Source organism: Bombus huntii, chromosome 7 (genome assembly GCF_024542735.1).
Source record: "Bombus huntii isolate Logan2020A chromosome 7, iyBomHunt1.1, whole genome shotgun sequence".
Taxonomy (NCBI): Eukaryota; Metazoa; Arthropoda; class Insecta; order Hymenoptera; family Apidae; genus Bombus; species Bombus huntii.
Window position 1 is genome coordinate 3,170,164 of NC_066244.1, and position 23,464 is coordinate 3,193,627.

At 51.3% G+C, this 23,464-nt stretch overlaps 1 protein-coding gene across 4 annotated transcripts in view; it reads right to left on the reverse strand.

Annotated features, from left to right (window-relative positions):
• LOC126867512 (dachshund homolog 2) overlaps positions 1–22,909 on the reverse strand; it is a 143,622-nt gene extending 120,713 nt beyond the window's left edge. The window contains exon 1 of one of the 4 annotated variants that reach the window (XM_050622055.1): positions 21,016–22,909. In XM_050622055.1, the coding sequence (XP_050478012.1) occupies positions 21,016–21,797 (782 nt within the window). In that variant the 5' untranslated portion in view covers positions 21,798–22,909. The remainder of the gene's footprint in view (positions 1–21,015) is intronic. The other 3 variants (XM_050622054.1, XM_050622050.1, XM_050622053.1) reach the window with 3 other exon arrangements.
• Positions 22,910–23,464: the final 555 nt, after the last annotated feature.

Here is a 23,464-nt window from a genome sequence, read left to right on the forward strand (position 1 = left end):
AGAACGAGTCGCTGGCGAAATTTATTTGGTTTTCATTCAAATCGCCTCATCTCGCATTTATGTATTCCGTGATATTGCACTTTTTAAACTCGCCTGCTTTCATCGTACGCCCGTTGGATATTAAGACCCCCGAGTCCCGTGTATTAGTCGTATAAATTTACCCGGCAACGACGTTAGATTCGTTCTCGCCACGCCACGCCACGGACACAACACCGTTTCCGAACCCTCTTTCCTTCGTCGCGTCGTTGCTCTTCTTCGTCGCTGGTGCGTTTTCTTCGCGGTTCCACGGACACGCAGACGGTATGCCAATGATTAGTATTAATTACGCTCACCTCCAGAACTATCCTATAGCCTGAAATTAATGGGCAACGTTCCATCGAAATCGTGTTCTGTCGTATATATTACAAACGTGTCCTTCCAGTCTACGTATACTAGTAAACTTCGACTATTGGGCTGGAAAATCGCGGCAGCAGCACCGTGTCGATCGCAACGACCCGACACGATCGCAATGAAACGAAGGCAAAGCGCGGAGAAACGAGGGAAACGTTAGGCAGGATTTTGGTCGATCGACCACTCGACTACAAACCGGGATTGAAAATATTTTCCAACCGGGGATCCAGCATCGGGGAACGCGCATCGTTGCGGAACCATTTGAACGAAAGGTGGAAACGCGAAAAAAATGAAGAAGCCGAGGAAAGAGTGGGGCGCACGGAGGAAGTACACGTGGCGGCACGAGCGAGAAAGAACTTCCCTCCCGTTTCATTGTAGGCGTTGCTCGCGTTTTTAATCGACCCCCCGGCGTATACCCTGGAATTCCTTCGGTTAATTACGCGGATTTCCAATGCGTCCAGACCTCGTGGAATTTTTACGATTGCCTGACTGCCAGCCCTTCCGCCGTTGCCAGCCCAGGGATTTGTACGACTGAAATATTCGAGGGATTTAATTTTATAAATGACCAAGCTGTCCCTGCCACGAGCCCTCGGACCCGCCACTCCATCGATCTTGCCCCTTGTACTTTCGCGCGGCTCTCGCTTTCGCAGATGGATCGAAACGAATACACGCCGAATCCCGGATGTACGATCAACCTCGAGATCCTTCCCGAAAGTCGGCCGGAACCCGGTCGTTTCGCAGTTGCGAAGCGTCTCACCGCGAACACCGCCGCATCACCGGACAAATTAGTCGACGTACCTGCAGCGAATAAAGCGAAGGAAACTGCGACGATAAATCGAAGTCGCGGACAGAACCACGAGGAAAAGCGACGAAAGAATTTCATTTCCATAAATAATTCAAGTCCCGTCCGACGGCGAACCTGGCGCGATCTCCTTCCATCGCGTTCTCCTCCTTGCTCCTTTTGGTTAGTCGACCTTCTTCTTTCCTTCTTTTTCTTGCCCACCATTCTCCGACTCTCCTCCCAACCCTCTCCGACGGTTCGTTTCTTCGTCAAGCGGTCAAAGGGAAGGTCTAAGAACCTAATCTTTTCGTAAAAGGGTTTCCGGGAGCACCTGAGAACCCAGCGGAAAAGTCTTCTCCGACACCCCCTAAATACTTAATTCCATTTTCGCCTAATTGGACAGTTTTATTAAGGGATGCATATTTCAGATGGCGTTTTTATTATGTCTATTGGGAGCGAAGCTACTCCCTCCTTCGTCGACTCATCTTCCCTGCTGGTGCGGAACGGGGTAAGACGAGACGGCGCATCAAGCAGGAGGAAAACGAACGTGAACCGCGGCCGAGAATTTTGTCGGGGGTTGAAAAAAATTAGATTTCAACCCTTCGAAAAATATTAGCACGCCCGGGAAGAGTGGCGGGAGAGAAAGAAGAGAACGACGGATGAGGCGGACCTCGGGGGTCGAAGCGAACTTGCAACCCTTTGCCAAGGGAAAAGCTTGCTCTCTCTCTTTCTTGTCGCCCGTCTGGCTATTGTCTCAAGGATTAAAGGGCGAACGCCTCTCGTTTCGAGAACAAACCGCGGTCTTGTACTTCCCCCTCGCAATCTTTTTTCTCTTGCCGTGTAATATCCACGGAGACAGTGGATTAACAATCAAAATGTTTCTTGAAGGTAAAGCTCGGATTCTCCGATGTTACGGTTGATTTCGTACGCTCGTACAGCCTAACAAGCGAAATGAAAACGTTTAACGGTGCTATCGTAAAAGGAAAAAAAAATCTCGCGTTGTTCCGTACCGGCGAGAAAGGGTAGAAAAGGACGAAGAGAAAGGGGAATGAGATAAGGTGGCAGAAAGAGGCTGAGGGCTCGTATAAATTTTAATAAGCCTCATTCGCCGACCCTTTGAGCCCGGCGAAATGAACAAATTAAAAGTTTCTCTCGTTTTAGTGGTCTCGCGGTTGACATTTCGGCTCGCGCGACGATCTCGCGAAATTACGCAACTTTCGTCGTTCCGAAAAACGCGCAGCGGGCCGGAGCAACCCCAAGCAGAATAATATTAGCCGGGAGCATCGTGAATTACGTATGTACGCGCCTGCGTACACCTATCCGAGATTCATCGTACGTCGATTCTTAGCGCCGCCCGAGGGATTCCTCTCGACACCGCGACAATAAGATTTGTCCCCTTTCTTTGATTTCCATTAACGGACGAAATGGGATGTTTCGTAAGTTCACGGATATTTCAGCTAAAGAAGTACCGCGAAGAACCCCGAGACACGTGTAACGTTCCCTCGTTAACCCCTTGGTGTACCGCGAATACGAGCAACATGCGTCCTTCCCTTCTTATCCCCGACGCGAATCGTCGAGGCGAGTCGAGGTAGCGAGTAAGATTTCAATTAAAACAACCCCCCGGCACGACGGGGGATTAGCGATACCAATCCGTTCCGTGGCGAGCGGCGAAGCCCCAGTTATGACACGGCATAAATATCAATGTAAATTACCTCCACGCGCTAGATGCCAGCAGCGAAGGAGACCGAGAAAACGTTCGCCTCTGCCTACGCGCCCCGACCTTTATGAATGCAATCATCGCGCGATTTTGCATTTATGAGGTTTAAATTGCTACCACCTACCGTCTTATTGGTATCACCTCGCGTCGGGCAGACTTTGTGCCTCGCGTTCCACCCTTCGGAGTACGAGAATCGGTTCTTTCGACGAGAATGACGGAAGGGGCGGTTCATTTCGTTACGAAGAACGTAGACGATGGAACGTTCGACCATAGAAGGTCCATAGACGCGATCACGTTCGAGATCGGCCGTCCCTGATCTCCATGGCAGCGTGAAACGAGAATTTCGCGGAACAGACGTGAAACTCGTAGGAACGCGAGTTCGAGCTGCGAGGGAAAATCGTCCTACGAAATCATAATTAACGGAATTATGTTGGGAGTAACTCGATACCTTTCCGAGTAGGCGGGTAGAAAGGGTGACGCAGAACGAGTACGGCGGTGAAGAGAAAGGGGAGACGATGGGGATTTCGAGGGGGCTTACGTCTAACGTAAGACCGAAGGGTTGTGAGAAACGTATCCCCAACTCACGGCTACGTACATATACGCAGCCTCGTCCATCTTTAATGAACGTAACATTACACGATATGCGCGAACGCGTGCTTTTTTGCTATCTCGAAAAGGATCGCTCGAACGTTGCGCCAATTGCGTTAGTGGCTGCGCTTCGAAGTGTCGAAAAACTTGTAGCGGGATCGATCGAAACGACCAAAATGAAAAAGAGAGGAAAAGAATAGCGTCCGGAGGTTAGTCGGTGTTAAAACGGTCCATCGCCCGCGGAAAATGAGGCTCTTCGTTGCGTGAAACGCGACGAAACAGTCGAGAAACTTGGAACCGCGATCCGTTGATCTTTGACCGAAGTAACGGAAGCGCAAAGATAATTGACACTTCTCCTCCAAAGGTCTGGTCTCGGAGGCTCCGGACAAATCCGAAAAGCCGAAAAAGAAAGGGGAGATCCGTTTCAGTGTCGGATTCGGATCGCTGACTGAAGACGGTGCGAGAGGTTTCTCCAATGCCGCGGAAGCAGATCGGCCGAGTGGTCGCGCGCGAGAGAAAAAAAGCAACGGGAGCAGGAGAAGAAAGGAAAGAAAAGGCGAAAGAAGAGAAGCAAGAGGGCGTTAACTGAACTTTAATGGAGATCGTAGATAAATCGCTCCGACGGACGTTGAAAGAACTCTTTGACGGATTACGCCCAAATCGTATCTATCCGCTCCTTACGTCTCTTTAGAGCAGCGTCTACCTGAAGCTAGCCTGAAATATCTCTGGTTACTGTTACAAAGTACTTGTATGTCCGGAGCCAGCGACGAGGAGGATATTTTCCCTGCCATGACACTGAGTCGGAGCTGTGACTTTCGTGGAATTAGCAGGCGAACCGAGGGACGCGAATAAAACGGAGACAGAACGGGGAAAAGCAGGAAATGAAGCGAGATAAAGGGAAAAAGAGAGCAGGAAGGCGTTCAACAAGTCGAATAAAAAAGCTCATAAATAAAGAGGAGGAATTCTCTCGCCCTGCTCTCGAACCACCCTTTGGCCTTCACCCTCTACGCCGTTCCACCGTCTCTCGCACCCTCTGCGTTTCTGCGAATGTCCCCGCGGACACCTGTTGCTGCGTTGCGCCCTCTGCAACCACGTCAAAGAGAGAAACAGAGAAACGAATGGGGACAAAAGAACGGAGAGGAAATTGGAGGCATTCGCTCGATTGCTTTCGCTGACGATCGTCGCGCGCCCGACTAGCGTCGTCCGAATTCGTCGGACGATTTACTCCCGTTTGATTTCAGCCAGCGTCGAGCAGAGAGGTCTGGGCGACATATTTTCCACGACCTCAAAACCGAAAAGTTGACGCGAAACTATCTTAGAGGAACGAGGGGAATATTAAAACGGGTATGAAAACGGAACGCGTCATCCTGTCCCGTGGTCTCCAACTTGGAAGCGTAAATACCAACGGGAGATGCGGAGCAGAGGTTACCACGCAGAGGCCGAACCACGAGTTTGCAGAGGCAGCTGCTGATTTGTGATAAATGGAATCCAGAGAACGCGACCAGAGTGGGGATATTACGCTCTGGGGCTACCCGCTAATTACAGGGTGGCCTCGAATAAATTACAACCCGACGAAAACGCCAGCTCGTTGGTGTAACGTCGCATTATAACGTAACGACGTCCTTACTAGGCCGAGGAACGTGTCGATCCGGGGAGCGAACCGGGCCACGTTCGATCACGCGTTCCCCACGTATTTCGAACCTATCGTTCCAATTGTCGACACGATGAAACGCGGCAAACGTTTCGAGTATTTCACGCCTGTCTCTCCTATATAGCCTCTAATTCGAGCGCGTTAAATAATCGGCGGACCCGATTCGACTCGACCAGTTTCATGTGCGAGCGTATACTGGAATTCGAAACGTGTTACGTAACGCGGAAGAAATCGGGAAACTAGGAAACGAAACGAGCGTCGCTCCACGGTGCTTAACTCGCTTTAAATTCCATCTTTTTTAAGCGAGCGAAGCGTTTCTCGGGTTCGAGTAATGAGAATTCGCGATGGAAAGCGACGACGACTTAGTACGTTCCCCGTTTCACCGTGAAACGGATATCGTTTCGTCGGCCTGCGACCCGGCTCGATTACAACTTTTTATTGCATTTCCATTTCGTTTCCCGAAGCGAACAAAGAAAAGAACGGTATGCGGACTCTCGCGAGAAAGCTCGAGAGCCTGAAAATTGTGAGCACCGTGATTATTAGAATCGGTAGAGAGACGGGGCGAGGCATGGCGGGGTGACGCGTAAAAGGGGGTTCGTATCGTTTTCGCGACGAGCTCTCCTCGGGAAACAGGGAAACAAGGGGAGAAGGCCAACGACGCTCGACGCGTCTCTTTTAGTCGTGCAAACGTGTCTGAAATAATTCGGGGATGCGTGAAATCCAGGCTGGCTCTATTTGCCACGATAATCGGGGCGTAAGCGATTTCACAGGGCGAGAGACCTTAGGGGTGGAGAGCGAGGAAAAGAAGAGCGGGGAGAGAATGAGAGACGCTCATGGGACATTTAGGGTGCATTTTGTCCACCATTTGCCGGTGGCGGTAACGTTTGTTGCGAAGCAAAGAATCTACCACCCGTCGCGCGATCGACGGGGGCGAGAAATTGGGCACCTCTCGTTCAAGAGGGATGCGGAACGGCACCCGCGGCGCGATTATGCGACGCGATCTTTCAGGTACGCTGGAGCGTGGTATGAGCCGTAAAAAAAAAAAAAAGAGAAGTTCCGTGTGCCGGGGACACAAGAGCGGAACAACTATCGGATTAAAGCGGGCGTACGCGAGCCGCTTCGGGAATATCGAACACAGGCGTCCGCACGGAAAGACGATGGAAAATTGGTCGACGCGTAAGCTGGCAGACGAGCTGGCGATATAGACAACGACCGGTAAAAGGCGGGGCAGAAATAAAGAGAGAGAGAGAGAGAGAGAGAGAGAGAGGAGAAGGAAGAGGAGAAGGCAGAGGACGCTCATACATAATGTATGCGAAGCGTGGTGTATCCGTGACACGCGGTTCCGGCCTTCTCCGCGGACGCATCCTTCTACGACACGGTGACAAACAGGTTTCCAGCATGCGATTCGTTACGCATGACTCCTTGCGCGTTCCGTCTTGCGGCTTGAGCGGAAAATCTTCGACCGTGCCGTACTCGGCCTAACCGAGACAAAGTGTACGGGAGCGGGACAGCGTAATCGCTAATTACCGGGTAACGATTATCTCGCGGGCTGAAAAACACGCGGAACGAATTGTACGTGTACGAAGGCGCGAGGGAAACAGAGAAATAACAGGATCGGAGTCTCGATCGGGAGCACACCATGCGTAACGGTCCTCAGCGACACTATTCTGCCGTGAGATCCGAACACGACGTCCATTGTTTAATTTGTTTGCCGTTCCTTCTCCGTTTTACGATCGTTTCAGTTTGTTCTCGTGCCATGACAATCGAAGCAATCGAGATAGATATCGAGGAAAAACGGCGCCTTACCAATTCCAACATCGATCACATCGGGGAAATACAAGACAGGTTAACGCGGGGGAAAAGGTCGTTCTGTACTTATTTGCCGAATTACGGTGAGTCGAGGAGGAACGCGGACAAAACGCGAGTCACCATGACCTGGTTTAATTAAATAGTCGACGAAGCAATAGGCAATCTCCACTGATTGCCGACTATTTTAGCTGAAATGGCTAGGTATACCCACGCCGGAGTGACGTGTCCGTTAATTATGTGGCGCTTCAATTTCCTTCAACATTTCATTCGGCTCGTTACAAATCAGGAAATAAAAAGCCTAACAACGTGCAATCATAGTTCTGACGAGCGATCAACGATTACCCGGCATGCAAATTGCAAAAAAGTTCCAAGTATAAGAAAGAGGCTCGATTTTTCGGTAGACGGGAACAGACTCGAGTGTGTAACCGCGTACGCGTTAACGCGGTGTTAACGTATTCCCGGCTGGCGTTCTCGTATATTAATGAGCGCACGAGGCAACACGAAGCGAGACGCGCTACTACGTTCCCCTTTAGCCGAGGAAGCTAATTAAGAACACCGCGAGATTTCTCTGTTCGACCATCCAGCTGATAGCGCGTGATTTTTCTCGTCCGGTATCGTCCCCACTCATCCCATTCGATCCCTTTCGACGCTGCCTTCTCGTGTCGCATTTTTCTGACGCGCACGTGCCAGACTGCCCTCCTGATCTTTCGCAACGTTCCTGATCTTCTAAACGTTACGAAAGGAATTTTCGAAAAGACACGACCGACCCTACTTGCCAACGTAATAAATAGCCTGGAAAATTTCTAATGTACGAATATTAACGTTTCACCAAGTTCTCTGTGCCATCGAAGAAAGAAACTAGGCAAACAACAAAAGGTAAAAAGAAAGAAAGAAAAAAGGAGCAAGTGGTAATTGCAGGAATCGCACGATTCAGAGAGGTAGAGGTAAGACGAGAGGCAAAGCGAAGCAAGAAGGTAGAGCGCGAAAAATAGGAGTAGATGTTAGATAGATCCGAGTTGCTCGACATGGAGCCAACAACCCGAGGAATCGTAGTCGCGTAGTTATCTGGTGTCTGCCGCCTGCTACTGTTACTACCGCACTGATGGTTAGTATCATTAAAACGTAATCACTGCCGTTCGCTAACCCCGGCAATGCTAATTTCCTCGTTAATTAATGCCGAGTCTCATTGTGCTCGCGTATACCTGCAAAAGCGATTATTCGCCGACTACCGCCAACGTGTTAGACGCTAACGCGCTTCGATCCTCCATCTGGCTTCCTGTTTTCCTTTCCGTCACGGGAGGAACCATCCTCTACCGAGTACAAGAGAGGATCAAAGGGAAAAGAAAGAGCCGTAGAGGCCGTGAGAGAAGAAACGAAAAGAAGTACGCGATCTCTCTCTCTCTCTCTCTCTCTCTCTCTCTCTCGAGTGCCGATAAATTCTTCGCTTTTGATCCGTGCTCGCGACCACGTAATTGCGACGCGTTACAATGATCAAACGCATTGTCCATGGATAGAAGGGGACCGGTGCGTTTCTTCTCGACTGGTCCTCGGTTCGATTCTCCGACTCGAGTGCCCTCGAACCTGCACTCGAGAAGAGTGCTCGGTGTGCACAGCGCGGACGTGCTCGATCTTCCTGTCCGAGCCGAGATACGCTTCATTATCGAGCGCTAAACGGCCGTTTCTCCGGACCCACAATACCTCCCTTTGGCAAAGACCTCTTTGGCGAAATTAGTTTTGTTGCCCGTTACGGCGACAATGAGGCCCGTCTTTGGTCATCGGCTGCTCGTCGAAGGAAAAACGCAGCCACGATTCCTCGCTCATTGTCGATCAAGAGCGAAGGAACGCGCGGCGCAGAACGAAGCAGCCAGAAGAATCTGCTTTTCGTTGGGGAGATCCATGGGGAGAGGCAGATGTTTAAGATGGAACAGAAACAAAAAAGCTGTTGCCACGACGCAATGTTGAATGGAAGAACGAAATCGGCAGAGGCCTATACGCGCCCATACGCCGTCCAAGAAGTCCAGCGTATCGAGGCGACGCGACCGGCAGAGAATCGCACGGAATCGATTCTAGGAACGCAGAGATCCTCCCGTGATCGGGACCCTTCGATCGACGATGTCGATCAGCTGGCCCCGCCTATTGTATACTCGCCTGACGATGCAACTTCGACCCCAACGCCGACCAGTTTTTTAGCGAATTTAATATTTATACCGAATGACTGATGACCGTAATAGAGAAACGGGGTTGCATTGTTCGAAACGCTCGTGTCATTGATCGATACGATGCCGCTTTCCCGCTTTAGCCTTCCAGTGGGAAAACCCCGCCGTATCTAAAACCGACCACGTTCGTTCGATGTCACGCGTTAAATATCGACCTTCTTCCCTTTCCACGTTCCTTTTTTTCTGACTGATTGTGTTCAGAGATTCGAACGGAGCCACGATCGAGCAAACGTGGAAATCACCGCACGATGAATCGGCTACCTGTCGATTTCCTTTCTAAATCGCTCCCGCTGTTCCACTGTTTCAACGAATCGTTTACCAGTCTCGCGTGAAATCTCGTTCGTTCCATCGAAACGCGTTACACCGATATGGGCTGAACGAATAAAAAGAACGTTCCCATACCAAGGAGAAACCGAACTTCCATCCGAGACCAGCAAACCCGAGGAATCATTAACGAATCATTATCGTGCTCTTCTCGGAGAGCCTAGGCCCATGAAACAAAACCATTAATGATTTCTATTTGTATTCGTTTGTTGGTTCGTTTAACGCGAAGACGGAGGGTATACCAGGCCCCAGAGCCAAGTCCCCAGTGAGTTATGTGAGAAGTTCGCTTATTTTCGTTAAGTCGAACTCCCGCGGCGCGAACAAATCGTCCGTCGCTGCCGCCGAGAGACCGAGCTTTGTTTCTTCTTTCTCTTCTCCGCTTTCCGATTCCCCTCGCTCTCCGCTGTTTGTTTCAACCACCGACCATGGACGCGGCCTTTTCTCGAAGAATCATCGAAGCGCCAGGTTTTCCAATTCGATTCCCCGTTTCAATTTCGATTTAAAAGAAAAGAAGCACGACCGGGAAATTCGAGAAACTAGGATTCCATCGGTGCGTTCTATGTTTTCTCAAGCAACTACAAGAGAATAGCCAGCCCGTCAGACTGACCTCCCTCCATGTCACTCCCTCCTTTGCCATCTATTCTTCGCTCGTTTCACGTTAAGTTGCCAAAGCTACCGAGTTCCTCACCGTCTGGACGATGCGAACGGAATGAACGCGTATCTAGAACACGGCGTTATTTATCGGTTATGATCCGAGGAACGAAACGGTTAAGCCAATATCGTTAGTGGCGCCTGGGATGTTGGTGCAAGTCGATCGGGCACTGGTCGGTTCCCGTCATGGCGAAAGTATGGCCGCGATTACGAGTGGTCCGGGAGAAGCTGTGGGTCCCCGTCACGCGACGCGCCGCTTCATCTGTCAAAACATCGTTTTCGATCGTCCTGCCTGATATTTATCGCGATTTCAAACACGTGGGAGAGCCGCGCATCGAGGTTTGCCGGCGCCGTGAACGACGGAGACGCTCGACGGCGTACCGCCGCTGCTTGTCGCCAGACGTTTGCGTTTCGTGTTCCAATTTAAACGGGCGGAACGTCCGAGAAGAACGAAAGAGGGAACGTGTGCGCTCCGGGTCCCTGAACGAGTCACGGGAGCAGAAGGTATGCACGGCCGAGTGGAACGTACGAGAAGAGTTTCTATACCTGAATATACCCTCGGAGGCACTGACAGAAAGCGTCCCGCCCACAAAAGTAATCTCGACCCCGCGCTCCACGTTGAAGGTAAAAGAGAGACGGAGAAGGCGAGCGCCACACCTGATTCATCAGCGTGGAATAAATCGAAAGACGGACCAAAAACAAAACGAGCCACCGCGCCGCGCGTACATTTCGTTTCTTCTTCGCGTCTCACCCTCTCGCGTCTCTGTTCTCAATCCCTTCCATCCTCGGGTCTTTCCTCCGTGGAAAGGTTCATCGTTCGTTTCGTCCCTTCCGTCGTCCACACGGTGGTAATCCCGTGCACGATGTTCCGATGCATCCTGGGACCCGTTTCCACACGTTCTTCGTGTCCAATTCCTCGGTAGAAAACAAGTCAGCGCGTGTAGGTGTACGCAGCCGTCTCTCTGTCTCTCGTCTCGCCACATTCTCTCTCGCGCTCTCAGTCCTCGGACTCGGCCAGGTACGCCCCGACCCTCGCCGTATATAAATTACCTTTTTAATTTCCCGCCAAGACAAATGATTTAATTTATTCTATCAATTATTAGCGAGAAACGAATAGACGCGAGCCAAGGGAGGAGGGGACTTGTTTGGTTTTCATTTCGATTCGTCGATGTATTCGATCCTCTTGTTGTATCTCTTCCCCATCCCCAGCTCTCCGTTTCTACTCCTCCTCTTATGCCCACAATTCTCCCATCTTTCATCGCTGGATCGCGACTTTCATCCCCGGTCCATCGATTCCAATTCCGATGACACAACGAAGCAACTAATTGAGAGATAGACGTCGACACGTTGATCGAGAACGTGAAATATTCGAACACGACGACGATGGAAACGGAAACGAGGGTGTAGGAGCCGTAAATGGTTCTCTCTTGGCCGATAAAATTGGGAAGAAGCGGCGCAAAATGAATGGGTAAAAGAGGAAAGAAGGTTGCCGGGACATATGTTTCTACTGGTAGACAGAGCTGAGACTCTTGTTGAAACCGGTTCGACGTGTGTCTGGTCCAGGCTAGGTCAGTTATTCAAAAACTGAAATATCGCCTCATTAACGGCAGCTCGTTTGCGAACTCTCTAAGGAAGCAAGAATACGCGTGCCCCCGTCGTCGTCTTAGCCCTCGACGTGGTTTCCGTCGTTTCGTTGCCGCCGCTTGTTTTCATGTTCCGTTGTTCGGTTTCTCCTAGTATAGCCGACGATTAACCGAAACGAGGGTTTTTCGACGCGACAGTGGACGAAAATGCGAAAGAACGTCGAGAAACGAGAGAGCGAGTATCTCGAGACGAAGGAAGGCGTCGTTCTCGTTCGGTCTGGTTACGAGCTTTTTTCCACGAGGTAGTTTCACAACGGACGACCGGAGAAGAATCGTCGGCGCGAATACGAATAAAGCCAAGGACGCCGATGAAACCGCTCGAGGACTGCTTTTTCCTTCTCGCGTAACATCGTAAGTATCGAAGGTTCGGTTTGCCGGCCGCGTCTAAAGGTAGAAATTTTCAGGAATTATCGTGGTAGAAAACGATCGACCGAGACGGCACTGCCTTGCCCCTTTGTCCACAGCCTGGTGGAAATCGTTCGAGCAAACGGAGAACAGAGAATGGACCGAGACTCGGAGACTGTATAGAGAGCATACGAGTCGCGCGCCTTGGTATTTTACTTGATCGCTCTCTCCTGCGGATAGTTCACGGCGATTTAATGCACGATTACGAACAGGCGTTCGCGCTCGTTTCCAACGACTCGCATCGACCCGGTTATCTCGCGAAGATTCGGCCAAGTCGTCGCGAGAATCGGATAAGGAGAGTTCGTGCCTAGAGTCTCGTGGCCGGTTCCGCGCCAATTAATCATCGTCCCGCGCGGTTAAGAGGCCAATTAAGTTCCGCTTTTGCAAGTCTGATTGTCCGTACGTGCGATCCGTGGGCTTACATACGCGGTTCACCTAGCCCGTTCGTGCTTTATCTATCGCACTGCGCTCGAATTAAAATGTACTTTATGGCTCGTGTCAGCCGATAGCGATCGCCGTAAGGATCTCTCTCATTCCATCGCTCTCTTTCTTCTTCTCACCTGTCCCCGAGTTGTTATATACTTGCGGTCGAAACAACGATATTCTTTACGTACCAAACGCCGTTCATCCATAATTCAAGGATCGCGGTACGCACCTACGTGTACGCGTACATCACCGAGATTTCGCTCGAAACGTCGATCGTACGAAACTTTTATGAAGACGAATTCCAGGCTCGGGAACGGAGCACCGTGAAATTTCGAATTGGACGTGATATTTCGCGATGCGAAATTCGGCCGGCCTCGAACGTAGATCGGCCGCAATTTCTTTCGGTTAAACGGAAGAGAGCTCGGGGACGCGGTAATGAGCGACGTTGATAAATAGCGGACCGCATCGAGAACTCGAACCCTTCGTAATTACACGTCTATGCCCACTGCCGATCGCACCTCTCGTAACAGACGCCTGGCGATCGGTAAATAATCCAATAACTGCAACCATCGAACTTTTATTTTTTATTAAATGCGCTATTCTTTAGCTTGAATGCCGAACGAATATTTTGTACAAGGTTTTTGTCATTACAGATCGATGTTATACTGTTTTACTGAAGTTTCGCATAGTCGGACGATTCTCTCAGACTCATTTTCCTCTCGGCTCGAGTAAGAAAAGAAGGACGTTGCCGTCGATACGAGACGTATCCCGTGCCGTTGCGAACCGGCACTAGATGTATCAACGTCGGCACTTAATAACACCTCGTAGTCTCGTTCTTCGGGGGTCCGCAACCGTAACGACGACCGTGAACGCCGCCGGGTAATTTGGCACAATGATATAATTACACATCACTGGCGATTATCTCGATTGCTCGTATCATAGAATAGCCGTGTCGGGATCTCCGTTCCGCGCGAGCTTCGTAACCTCTTGCGAAAAAGTAGATTGCTCGAAATTCGTGCGATTCGCAGTGATTCAACGTCGATCGATATCTTACGCGTTCGAATATCGAAATCGTGATCGACTTGTGCGACGATAAACCGAGCAGACATAGATGGAACGAAGTTAGATTTGCGCGAAGAAAGCATCGAGAATAGAGAAGAAGAGGAGGCGGAACGAGAAACGAAGGCGTGCGTGCAACACGCGAGCTGACCGCACGCGTGTAAAGATGGTTCCTCCAGACGGTGTCTGACGAGCCGGCAAACGCCGACTTCGACTCTAACTACGACTCCGACTTCGAGTTCGACTTGCACTCGCAGACTGTGTGTCGACTCGAAACGAGGCTTCCCTTCAAAAGCTGTACGTATGTCGGGGCCTATCACGACGGGCGTCCATGTACGGAAGATCGGGCCGACGTCGAGTACAGGGATCGTTACTCGTGGGAGTCCGTGAGAGGGCTAGCGTTGATTGACGCGCGACGTTACGCCAAACTCGACGGCACGCGAGCCAAGCAAACGGCCTCGATTGGTAGCGATTTCGCCTCGGTAACTGGCAAACAAACCCGCCGACTACGAGTGGAGATAGAGACCCGAAGGGGCAGGGACTGATCCGCACGGACATGATCCTTCCATCCGCGAGTCGCGAATCCCAGCGTGCGGTACGTACTACGCGAAACCGTGCCGATTATAGGGCCGACTATCCTCTGCCTGCTACCAGATTACTAGATTACAGTTGTCCGTCGAGATGTTACCGGCTCGAACGTTGCTCCGAATGAGTAGCTTCGAGCTAGACGGCCGAGAAACCGCCGTGCGCTATGGAAATTCCGATTGCTTCTCGACAATTTCTCGACCCTTCGATTCCAGTCTCGAAGGCATCTCTGCTCGTATACGCGGATTCACTCCTGTTTTTCGATTGGAAATGGAATTTCTGTCTCACGATGAACGAGGATCCTGGTTCGTTGGTTGATCGGATATCGGTCGTAGTATCGCGCGAATCCCTCTATACGAGAATATATTTCATGGTCGACGATAACGGGGAATTCTTGTATGGTTCGTTGTAACAGTAGCTTAAAATACCGAACGAACGTCTACCAGGGAGGTCTCGTGCGTCGTTTAATTACCGTGTGTAACAAGTTCGAGTGGCCTGCCGTGCGCACGAAACCCCTCTCGAGAAAGGGGTGCGATATGCTCGCTGACGTCGTCCACGAATCACTCGAAATTACCGAGTACCGTTGCGACTCACACCCATTCCCTCTTTCTATACCACCCCTTGGCAGCCTTCCTCCTGTCTCGGCCAGCAACGCCACCCCTCGCTCCGCCTTATCCAACCGGCCACCTTTTCTACTCGTACGCAGCACCGTTTCAATCCGCCAGATAATCGGTGCAATTACAAAACCGAGCAAAGGGGAGGTATCCCCCGTACAAATGTACGCAGTAGCAGTCGCAGGCCACGTTGTTGCCTGGATTATTTTTTCTCCGCTCCGAAGAGTCGTAGCGTACGAAGGTAGAAGGTTTCAAGCTAGATAAATCTTGGCACTGAAGAAGCAGAGGGTCGAGTGTTAAGTACGACAAAAATGTCGAGAGGAACGTCGCGACAGTGGAAGGTTGTCTTTTAGGAAAGGGTCGACTAGAAGGGTAGGCCTCGTTGATACGACGAGGGTGGAGGACCAGGGGAAACAGCGAGATACCCAAGGGTCTGCCTGTAGTCAGCTGTTTTAATGTGGGTCACCAGTTCCTACAAAACGATCGATTTCCGTCTAACTGCGAATTCTACGTTCTTCGTCTCTTCTTCCACTCGCCGAAACTTCGAGACATTACCGACAAGCTGCCGTAACGTTCCAGGCCAGCTGGTTCGGCGAACATCGTCCTTTGCGATCGAGGCGTCCGCAGGATCGCACCCTCGATCGATCACCCGTACGTTCGTCCACTTTTCGTCGAGCTACCACCGATACGATCTACGTAATCGCGATAACATCGGGAAACGTTGATAGAAGCCGGCGATCTGGCGCTAAATATTCCATCGGCCCGTGTTGCGCTATGATTTATGCTGGCGCGAACAATGTGGAAAAGTAACGGGTCGCGCGAAACAGATGGTCGGTGTCGATGTTGCGATTTGGACGATACTCGAACCCCCTTTATGCCCCGGTTGGAGAGAAGATGGTGGAGCGAAAAGTCGCGGGGCCAAAGGTTTGCCTAGTTTCACCGAGAAAAAGACGCCTCGTGGTTGTTTACTCGAACTGAACAACCCTACTGTGCACACACTGCTGCAAGATATAAGCTCGGCTACGCGCACATGGCAAATACATATTTATGTAGGAGGCGTAACTCGCATCGCTCTAAGAACACCAAGTTCCAACAAACTCACTGACCCGATAAAAAAGTCGAGAGTAGAACAGGAGTTATACCTTCCATTTATGGAATTCTCGTGTCCACGGTTTAAAGCGAACGATTTAATCCAACGGAAGGGAGACGAAATGGCTCTTTCAGTCGTTTTATGCAATTAATTTGCTACGTCTTTCCGGCATCCGTGTAATTATAAACATCGCTTTCACAAACGTATAGACGCATACTCGTGTCGCTCCTGAAATTCCTCTATATTTACCACTAGAGTCCGTTGAAGACAATTTAATTCTCATCGTATTACCAAACATCGAACTTACTGCTATCGCCTCGATTCGACACCAGCCGATACGCGATTCCTCGTTCGCTTCCTTCGAACTAGTTCCACTGATTCTTTCGCTCTCGCCCTCCCGCCATTCATTTTTCTTTTCTCTTCCCATTAAACCTATTTTTAATTAAGCTATTTTAAGTTAAATGAAACATTTCTTTCGTTACTTGCCTTCGTAACAGCAATTAATACCGCGTCACGCCCATTTACCATCTCTTTGATTTCTCTTCTATGGTCGCTATTTTATTGTATGTATAAACGACTCCGTTCTATATATAGTGCCACAAAGTCGATACGTAATAATATTTCACATGACGCGTATATTGCATTTAGATGCGACGAAAGAATTCGTATTGTTTCGCTTGAAGCGATGTTACACGCGCATTTGTAACGAGCGGAATTTCCAGATCGTACGCGCATATTTCAGATAAGGAATCGTTCAGCGTCATCAATGGCGTTCCAAAAAGCAAGTCGGCCAAGATCCCGTGATCTTACAACTGGATGGATAAAAGTGTAGGAACCGATAAATGGAAATATCGTGGATAATCGGTGGCACGAACAGAAGAAAGACAAGGAGTCAGGGAACGGGAGCCTGGCGCCGTTACGATACAATGCCGACCCCGAGATGACTTGCATCCATATCGAGCTGCACGAGGAGAGGAATCGGCGATCCTAGCCACAGGCGCTTTCGTTCGACTTCCTCCTTACTTTTCCCTTCCCTCCCCTCTTGCCTGTCTTCTATGAATTCACGTAGTTCGCGAGCAACGATTTCATCGTCTACCGCGTTTATTATTAGATTCCGTACTCGGCGCTACCGAGTTCGCAGCTTGCGAGAATTTTTCCACGGGGAGAGGCGAAATCGAATACTTTTCACGGAGGATCGCTTTCTTGAGAAAAAATTAAGTAATTATTGGAAGATCAAGCAACTCTCGTAACAAGTGCAAACCAAGGGAGAAAACGAAGAAAGCAGAGAGAAAGAGAGAGAGAGAGAGAGAGAGAAACAGAAGAAGAAAAGTTGGATTAAAAGCGAGGGAAATTGTCGGAAAGACGGAAGAAGAAGACGATAATGAGGAATGGTAGAAAAATAAAGAAAGACGCAGAAGGTTCGGTTAATCCTTCTTGTTTGTCTTTACGTTAATTATCTAGAATTAAGAACGCTGCTTGTCGCGGCGCACCGGCCGGCGGATTACTGGCTCGATTATTACTTATTGCAGATTATTAATTACCGAGAATTACCGTCTCGGTGCTCGGCTGGGGTTCGACTTCGTGGAGGGTAGCGGAAGCGTTCGAAGGAAAGCTCGGTATGAGATTTATAGCAAAGGCATCGGATCGATTTCATTTCGAAGGAATGACGTGTTTTCGGTCCGACGTAAACCGATAGAGGAGGAGAATCGTGCGTCTTCGTTAACGGGAAACGCGAACGCGTGCACGAAATTCTAGTCGACAACAATGGAGTGATGCATGTGATAAAAACGTGCTGTAACCGGGTGCAGGATGCAACGTGAAAACAGAAAAACATCGGTAGAGAACGCTGATAGACGAAAGCCGTGATGAGCGCGGCCACGTCGTTGCAACAAAATGTACGCGTATCTGTGTCAAAAGCGGCCCCTGGACAATAATAGAAGCCCTTAAAAACGTAAAGCTGCCTAGCGGGCTGGTTGGGCGCGCGTGGGTTATGAAACCGAAAAAGAAAAAAGGAAAAAAACGCACAGCGGCCGAGCCAGCTGCCGTATTCGATACAATCGCCGAGCGGATAAGTTCTCTGCGGAAGATAAATGGAAGCATCGGGGTTCGATCGTCGCGAACAACCACGAGAACTTGGTACTCGAGCCAGGGAATAATTGCTCGCTGGGAAAACACGATTTCACGAACGATCTTTTCTCTGCTTCTGCTTGTTGTTCGCCTATCGTTGGTACTGCTGTGTCTACCTCCTTTCCATTCTGCTTCGATTTGGAAATCGTACTACTTTCCATACGAGGCGTTCCGCGAGCATAGCTCACGCATGTACGCGCGCTTAACTCGAAAGCGCGTACTCTTTTAATCGCGCAGCTAGACTCGAGACGCGATTGTGCATAAGCACACGGCAACAACGAAAGAGGAGTTGAGAGGAACGAGCCAAGGAAATAAATATTAATAACGATGCTTCCTCTCCCCGTGACCCTCCCCCTGTCCTCTCTTTCTCCTTCGCGCGCATATTCTTTCGATCTCTCCTCCTCTCAACCTCCCACTCGCGCATTTCTTCCCCCGGTGCAACCAGACTCTCGTTCCTTTCCCTCCCAACCCCCGGCCGCCCTCCTGCCATGCCGCCTTCCGTCTTTCTTTCTCTCTCTCCGTTAGTCTCCGAGTGCGCGTCTGTGCATTGTTAGGGCCATTACGGGAGCCAATTAATCTATGCACAATTTTATAATTAAACGGCTAATAGCGCATAGAATTATAGTCCAGGGCCGCGCGCACTCCCACGTATCCTGCTGCGTTCGTGGGTTACGTATACGCGCCGAGAAAGACATTTAAGGGAAGGAAGAAGGAAAGGAAGAAGATAGAAACGAGGAAATCTCGTTCGTGTGCGCGGTTTCTTATCGCGATCTACCGCTTATTCGTTCACTCGCTCGCGCGCTTCTTCATTCTCTTTTCGTCTTCTGGCGTCTTTCGATGAAACGCTATCGGGACACGCGGACGTTTCGCGGCGATCCACACCGCTCGGTCAGAATCCAGCAAATTGACGAGGATAATTGCCTCGTCTCGTTAGCGAGCGTATATGGCATCAATTAGGCATATTCGAGAAGAAAAGAGTACTGAACTAGCCTCGATGCACGGAATCGAGGACACTGCGCGGCGACGATTCTCGCGTAGGCGATAGTCAAACCGTACTTTCGATCCCTGATCCAAGGGACGATGAGCGCGGATTGGGTCCAGGGGAGAACGTGGTGGTTGGACACGAGGAAGCGAGCGTTGCAGCGCAGCCGGTGCCACGCTATAAACCGCAAGAAAAATCCCCCTGAATTATCGGTGCGGTTCTCGGTGCATGCTGTTGCATCGATGGCGATAGAAGCGCGCTGGCCACGGTCGGATGACCGTGTAACTGTGTGCGCGGACCAACGGTCCATGGATGGAACATCGGTGTGTAGTCGTTGCCGCTGTTACCACTGCCGTGCATTATCAGAATGTAACGACGTCAGCGGTACACGCGACGAGGCCGGACCGCACACACGAGAACCATACCGCGGTCTCTTAATCATCCGATTTTTCCTGGCGATACTCCCTCGCCGCTCCTGCCGCCCCTTTCACCCCCGCTCGATCCTGCCCCTCTCATTTTTCCAATCGATTTTTGGCTAGCACACTCTCGTATTCACCGAGATAACGAACCACGTTAATTCCGCGTTGTTCCATACATCGTAGATCAATTACACGCGATACCTTCGACATTCCATTCGAAGCACGAGGAGCAGGTTAAGCGTTCTCCGATAGAACAATCTACGAAACGTTTAGTCGCTATTTCGACGAGATCGTTGGTCCCTAGAGAGAAGAAGGAGCGCGTGAAGAAGAGCCCGCGCACGAGCCGACGGCTCGGCCAACTCTGTTCTGTGACTACGACTCGGATTATTTGGATCCCTATCCCTATAGCTTTCTCTTTCCTCCCGTTTTCTCTTTCTCTCCCTGGTCTCTTTTCCGTCTCTGTTCCCTCCGTTCGCTATCCCTCGGCCCTCTTTCTCCTTCGCCCTCTCTGTGTCGCGCTGAATCCGTTTCCGTTGCGACTGCCACTGCGCGCTGCTCGCCGCGATACTATTGTCCACCGACGCCACTGCCTCGCCACCGAATCCACTCTACTTGCGCTTAGCCCTTTCGGCGATTCTCGATTACGCAGCACGACGATTTGGCGAGATGAAGAAGCAACGACAGACCGAGTTAAAGGAGGAAATAGTTGGAACGTAGGACGCGTAGGGAGACTCTAAAGTCTGGGACAATATTTCCCCGATAACACCGGATCCCCTCGTTCCGTTTACCATTCCGTTTCGTCTGCCGTCTGACTCGTGGGTGGGGTAAGCTTGTACTACAGCCACTTCTCTCTGTCTCGTCGGTGGGGACGATTCATTCAGAGAAACTGCCGTGAAAGGGACACCTGTTGGCACGGAGGCCCGTTGACAATTCCAGATACAAGGGCACGTGCCTTTACCACAGCCTCCTTTTCCGTAGATACGGCTGGTGATGGAGAATATATCGAAACGAAATGTCAGAGTCGATCGTAAAAGTAGTGTAGTCGAAGAGTAGTCGGTCGAAGAGATGAAATTTGTTCCTCGTTTCGATTCGATGGATAGAGAATAGTCGGACTATGGACGATAAGAATTGGAGTCCTCTGTAAACACGGTTAGGAGGAAACGAAACGCGTGTCGAGAAGAAGGGAACGCGCGATTAAAATATTTTTTGGTCGACCGGTAGCTCGGTAAGGAACGTAGCTGGCCGAAGATAAAGTGCTGCCCAGAGGCGACACCGGGCGTTATTAATACACACGAGGATGGTAGCTTCCGTTCTCGGCAACAGAAGCTACAAAAAGCGCACAAACAACCGTAGGTGGCTCTATACCTACGATCGTTGTTATCGTCGCGAATCATCGGCAGATCAGGATAATTTCATACGAAGCCGTGTGCCAGCTTTAGAAAGGTTCGTTCGATCGTTAGCCCTTCTGTTTCACCCTTTTAACCTAGCCGAGGAGATAGTTGCTAGTCTAAATAGCACCGCGATCTATTTCCGTTTACCTGGCCGTGGTGCAGTCCCTGTAGAGTATGTCGAAGTCCTTGCAGCTAAGCAGCTTGCATCGATTGACGCCTGGCTGGATGGCTCCGAGTCCACGCAGAATCCTAACTTGTTCGACATTGCACACCAACGGCACTATATCGAGCCTCTTGAGTTTTGTGTAGACGGTGTGCAAGCCACCGACTAGGTGCTTAAGGAAGAGCTCGAACGCTTGCGGTAGGCAGAGCATCGTGTCCCCGGCTATGATGAACGCGGCCACCTTCTGGCCACGGTAATCGACCAGTTTGCACTCGTTCGCTGTGGGATCGCTGGTACTGATCGGTGGCGGGCTGTTGTACGATCTCGGAGGCAGAACAGCGTGATGGGCGGCCATCAGCTCGAGCGGCGAGCCATGATGACCGCTGAGCATGCCGCCGAGTTGTCCCAACAGGCCCAATCCCGGTGGCGGTAGGCCTGGCATACGGGGCACCATGCCTGGCGGTGCACCAGGTGCTCCTCCGGCGGAAAGAGGCGGCGGACTCAACGGAAGTCCCTGAGGTGGCGAACCTCTGGTTGGCGATCCCGGCGTGGGAACGCCGCGATGCTGTTGCTGTTGCGATTGTTGCTCGCGAATCTGGTCCCGCGGATGAGGTTGTTGATGCGACGGTGGCGGTTGATGCTGCGACCCGTGAAGCTGTTGCTGATTTTGTTGAGCCGACGGGCTGTGTGGATGTTTGGGACTGCCGGTTACGGGACTGGCGCGGCTGCTGTGATCCGAAGCGCTATCCATCGCTCCGTGATCCATCGACTCTCTAAAGGACACGTGTCTTTCTCTTGTTGACCACGTTCCTTAAGATTTATTCTTTTGCCTTCTCAATGGGAACTCCTTCTCGCCCGTTCCTCGGAGATGTCGTTTCTTCGCTCTCCCTCTCTCCTCGCCGCAGTTCTCGCCACGTGGACACCACGAGATACGAGGAACTCGGGATACCGGCACGAGTCAACGCATACTAGACCGATCTCTTCTTCTTTTCGTACCGATTCTAGCTCGTTCGGCTGCCAACACCAGCCGACGAGGAAGCTGCCGTCGATCCAGGGTCAGCCACGGGTATCTCAGCTCTTCGCAAGCGTCACTGTCACTCGGGTAAACTGTCGCGTCTCACGGAGTACGTTGGACCGTGTACGTAAGTAACAATTTCACTGTGCACAACCACTGGAACAATCGTGTCCATGACAATCAACCGTTGTCACTCGATACGGGCCTCGACGTCGACTTCGTTCTCGTTGCGGACAGGTCCGTGTTCCGCGTGACGCTGGTCGGCTTCGCTCGAGGAGCAGCCAAGCTGCCCCCCGTTCAACGATTCACCAACCACGAGTTTTCCTTCGCGACGCGTAGGTGCTTTTCTTCTCACTGAGGAAACTGGTTCACACGAGAGTAGACGACTAGATGACGCGATGTCGCGCGACAATATTTCTTGCCCTTGAAAAACGCGTGGACAACGAACCGTCGTTGTTGGGTCGAGGACGATCGGTAGGACAGGATTGACGCATAGACGAGGGACGCGCGACGCAAACGACAGCGACGTACACCGCGAACGCAAACGAGAACGACGAAGATACTGTCGCGCGTGATAGCAACCGCGAGAACGGCGATGATGACACGAACACAACGACGACGACGACGGCGACGATGACGATGACGACGACGACGATGACGATGATGACGACGACGACGACGACGACGACGACGACGGCGACAGCAGCGGCGGCGGCGGCGGCGGCGGCGGCGGCGACGGCGACGACGACGACGACGACGACGACGACGACGACGACGAAAGCGGCTGCGGCTGCGGCGGTAACTCGCAGGGACGCGCGTCGCTCGTTCTCAAAGTGGCAAACGCTCTCTCGGTCGAGTCGGGAGTATTTCCCTACCCAGTCACAGATGTAATAAATAAAAACATCAGTGGAAGCCCGAGGAACGGGGAGGATGGGCGTTCTGTGCGCGCAACCGACTATCCGGTTGGCGGAGCCACCGGGGTGGCAGTTCTCCCTATTGGACGGTAACCTCGTACCGTCGACGCCTTTCGAACCTTCCCTCGGCTGGTGGCGGGACGAGCGAGTATTCCCCACTACGAGGCAACCTCTGCCACCGACGACGCGCACCGACGATGCCGACCGGGACGATTCCGGGGGCGACTAACACACGGAGACATCCAGACGCAGACGCGAGTCTCGACAAGACAGTACGATTCGAACCTACCGCCGATCTACGCGCTACGAGTGGGGATTTCTTCTTTTTCCTCGCGACCTCTCCCTCCACACCACCCTTTGCTCTCTCGGCTCGCCTCTCCTCGCTGCCCCTCGTAGCCCACGTTACTCTTTACCTCGCCTCACCTAAACCTAACCTCCCCCTAACACCGACCCACCCCACCGCGCTTCTGTCGCGTTTCGGGTCTTCCCTCCTCCTCCTCCTCC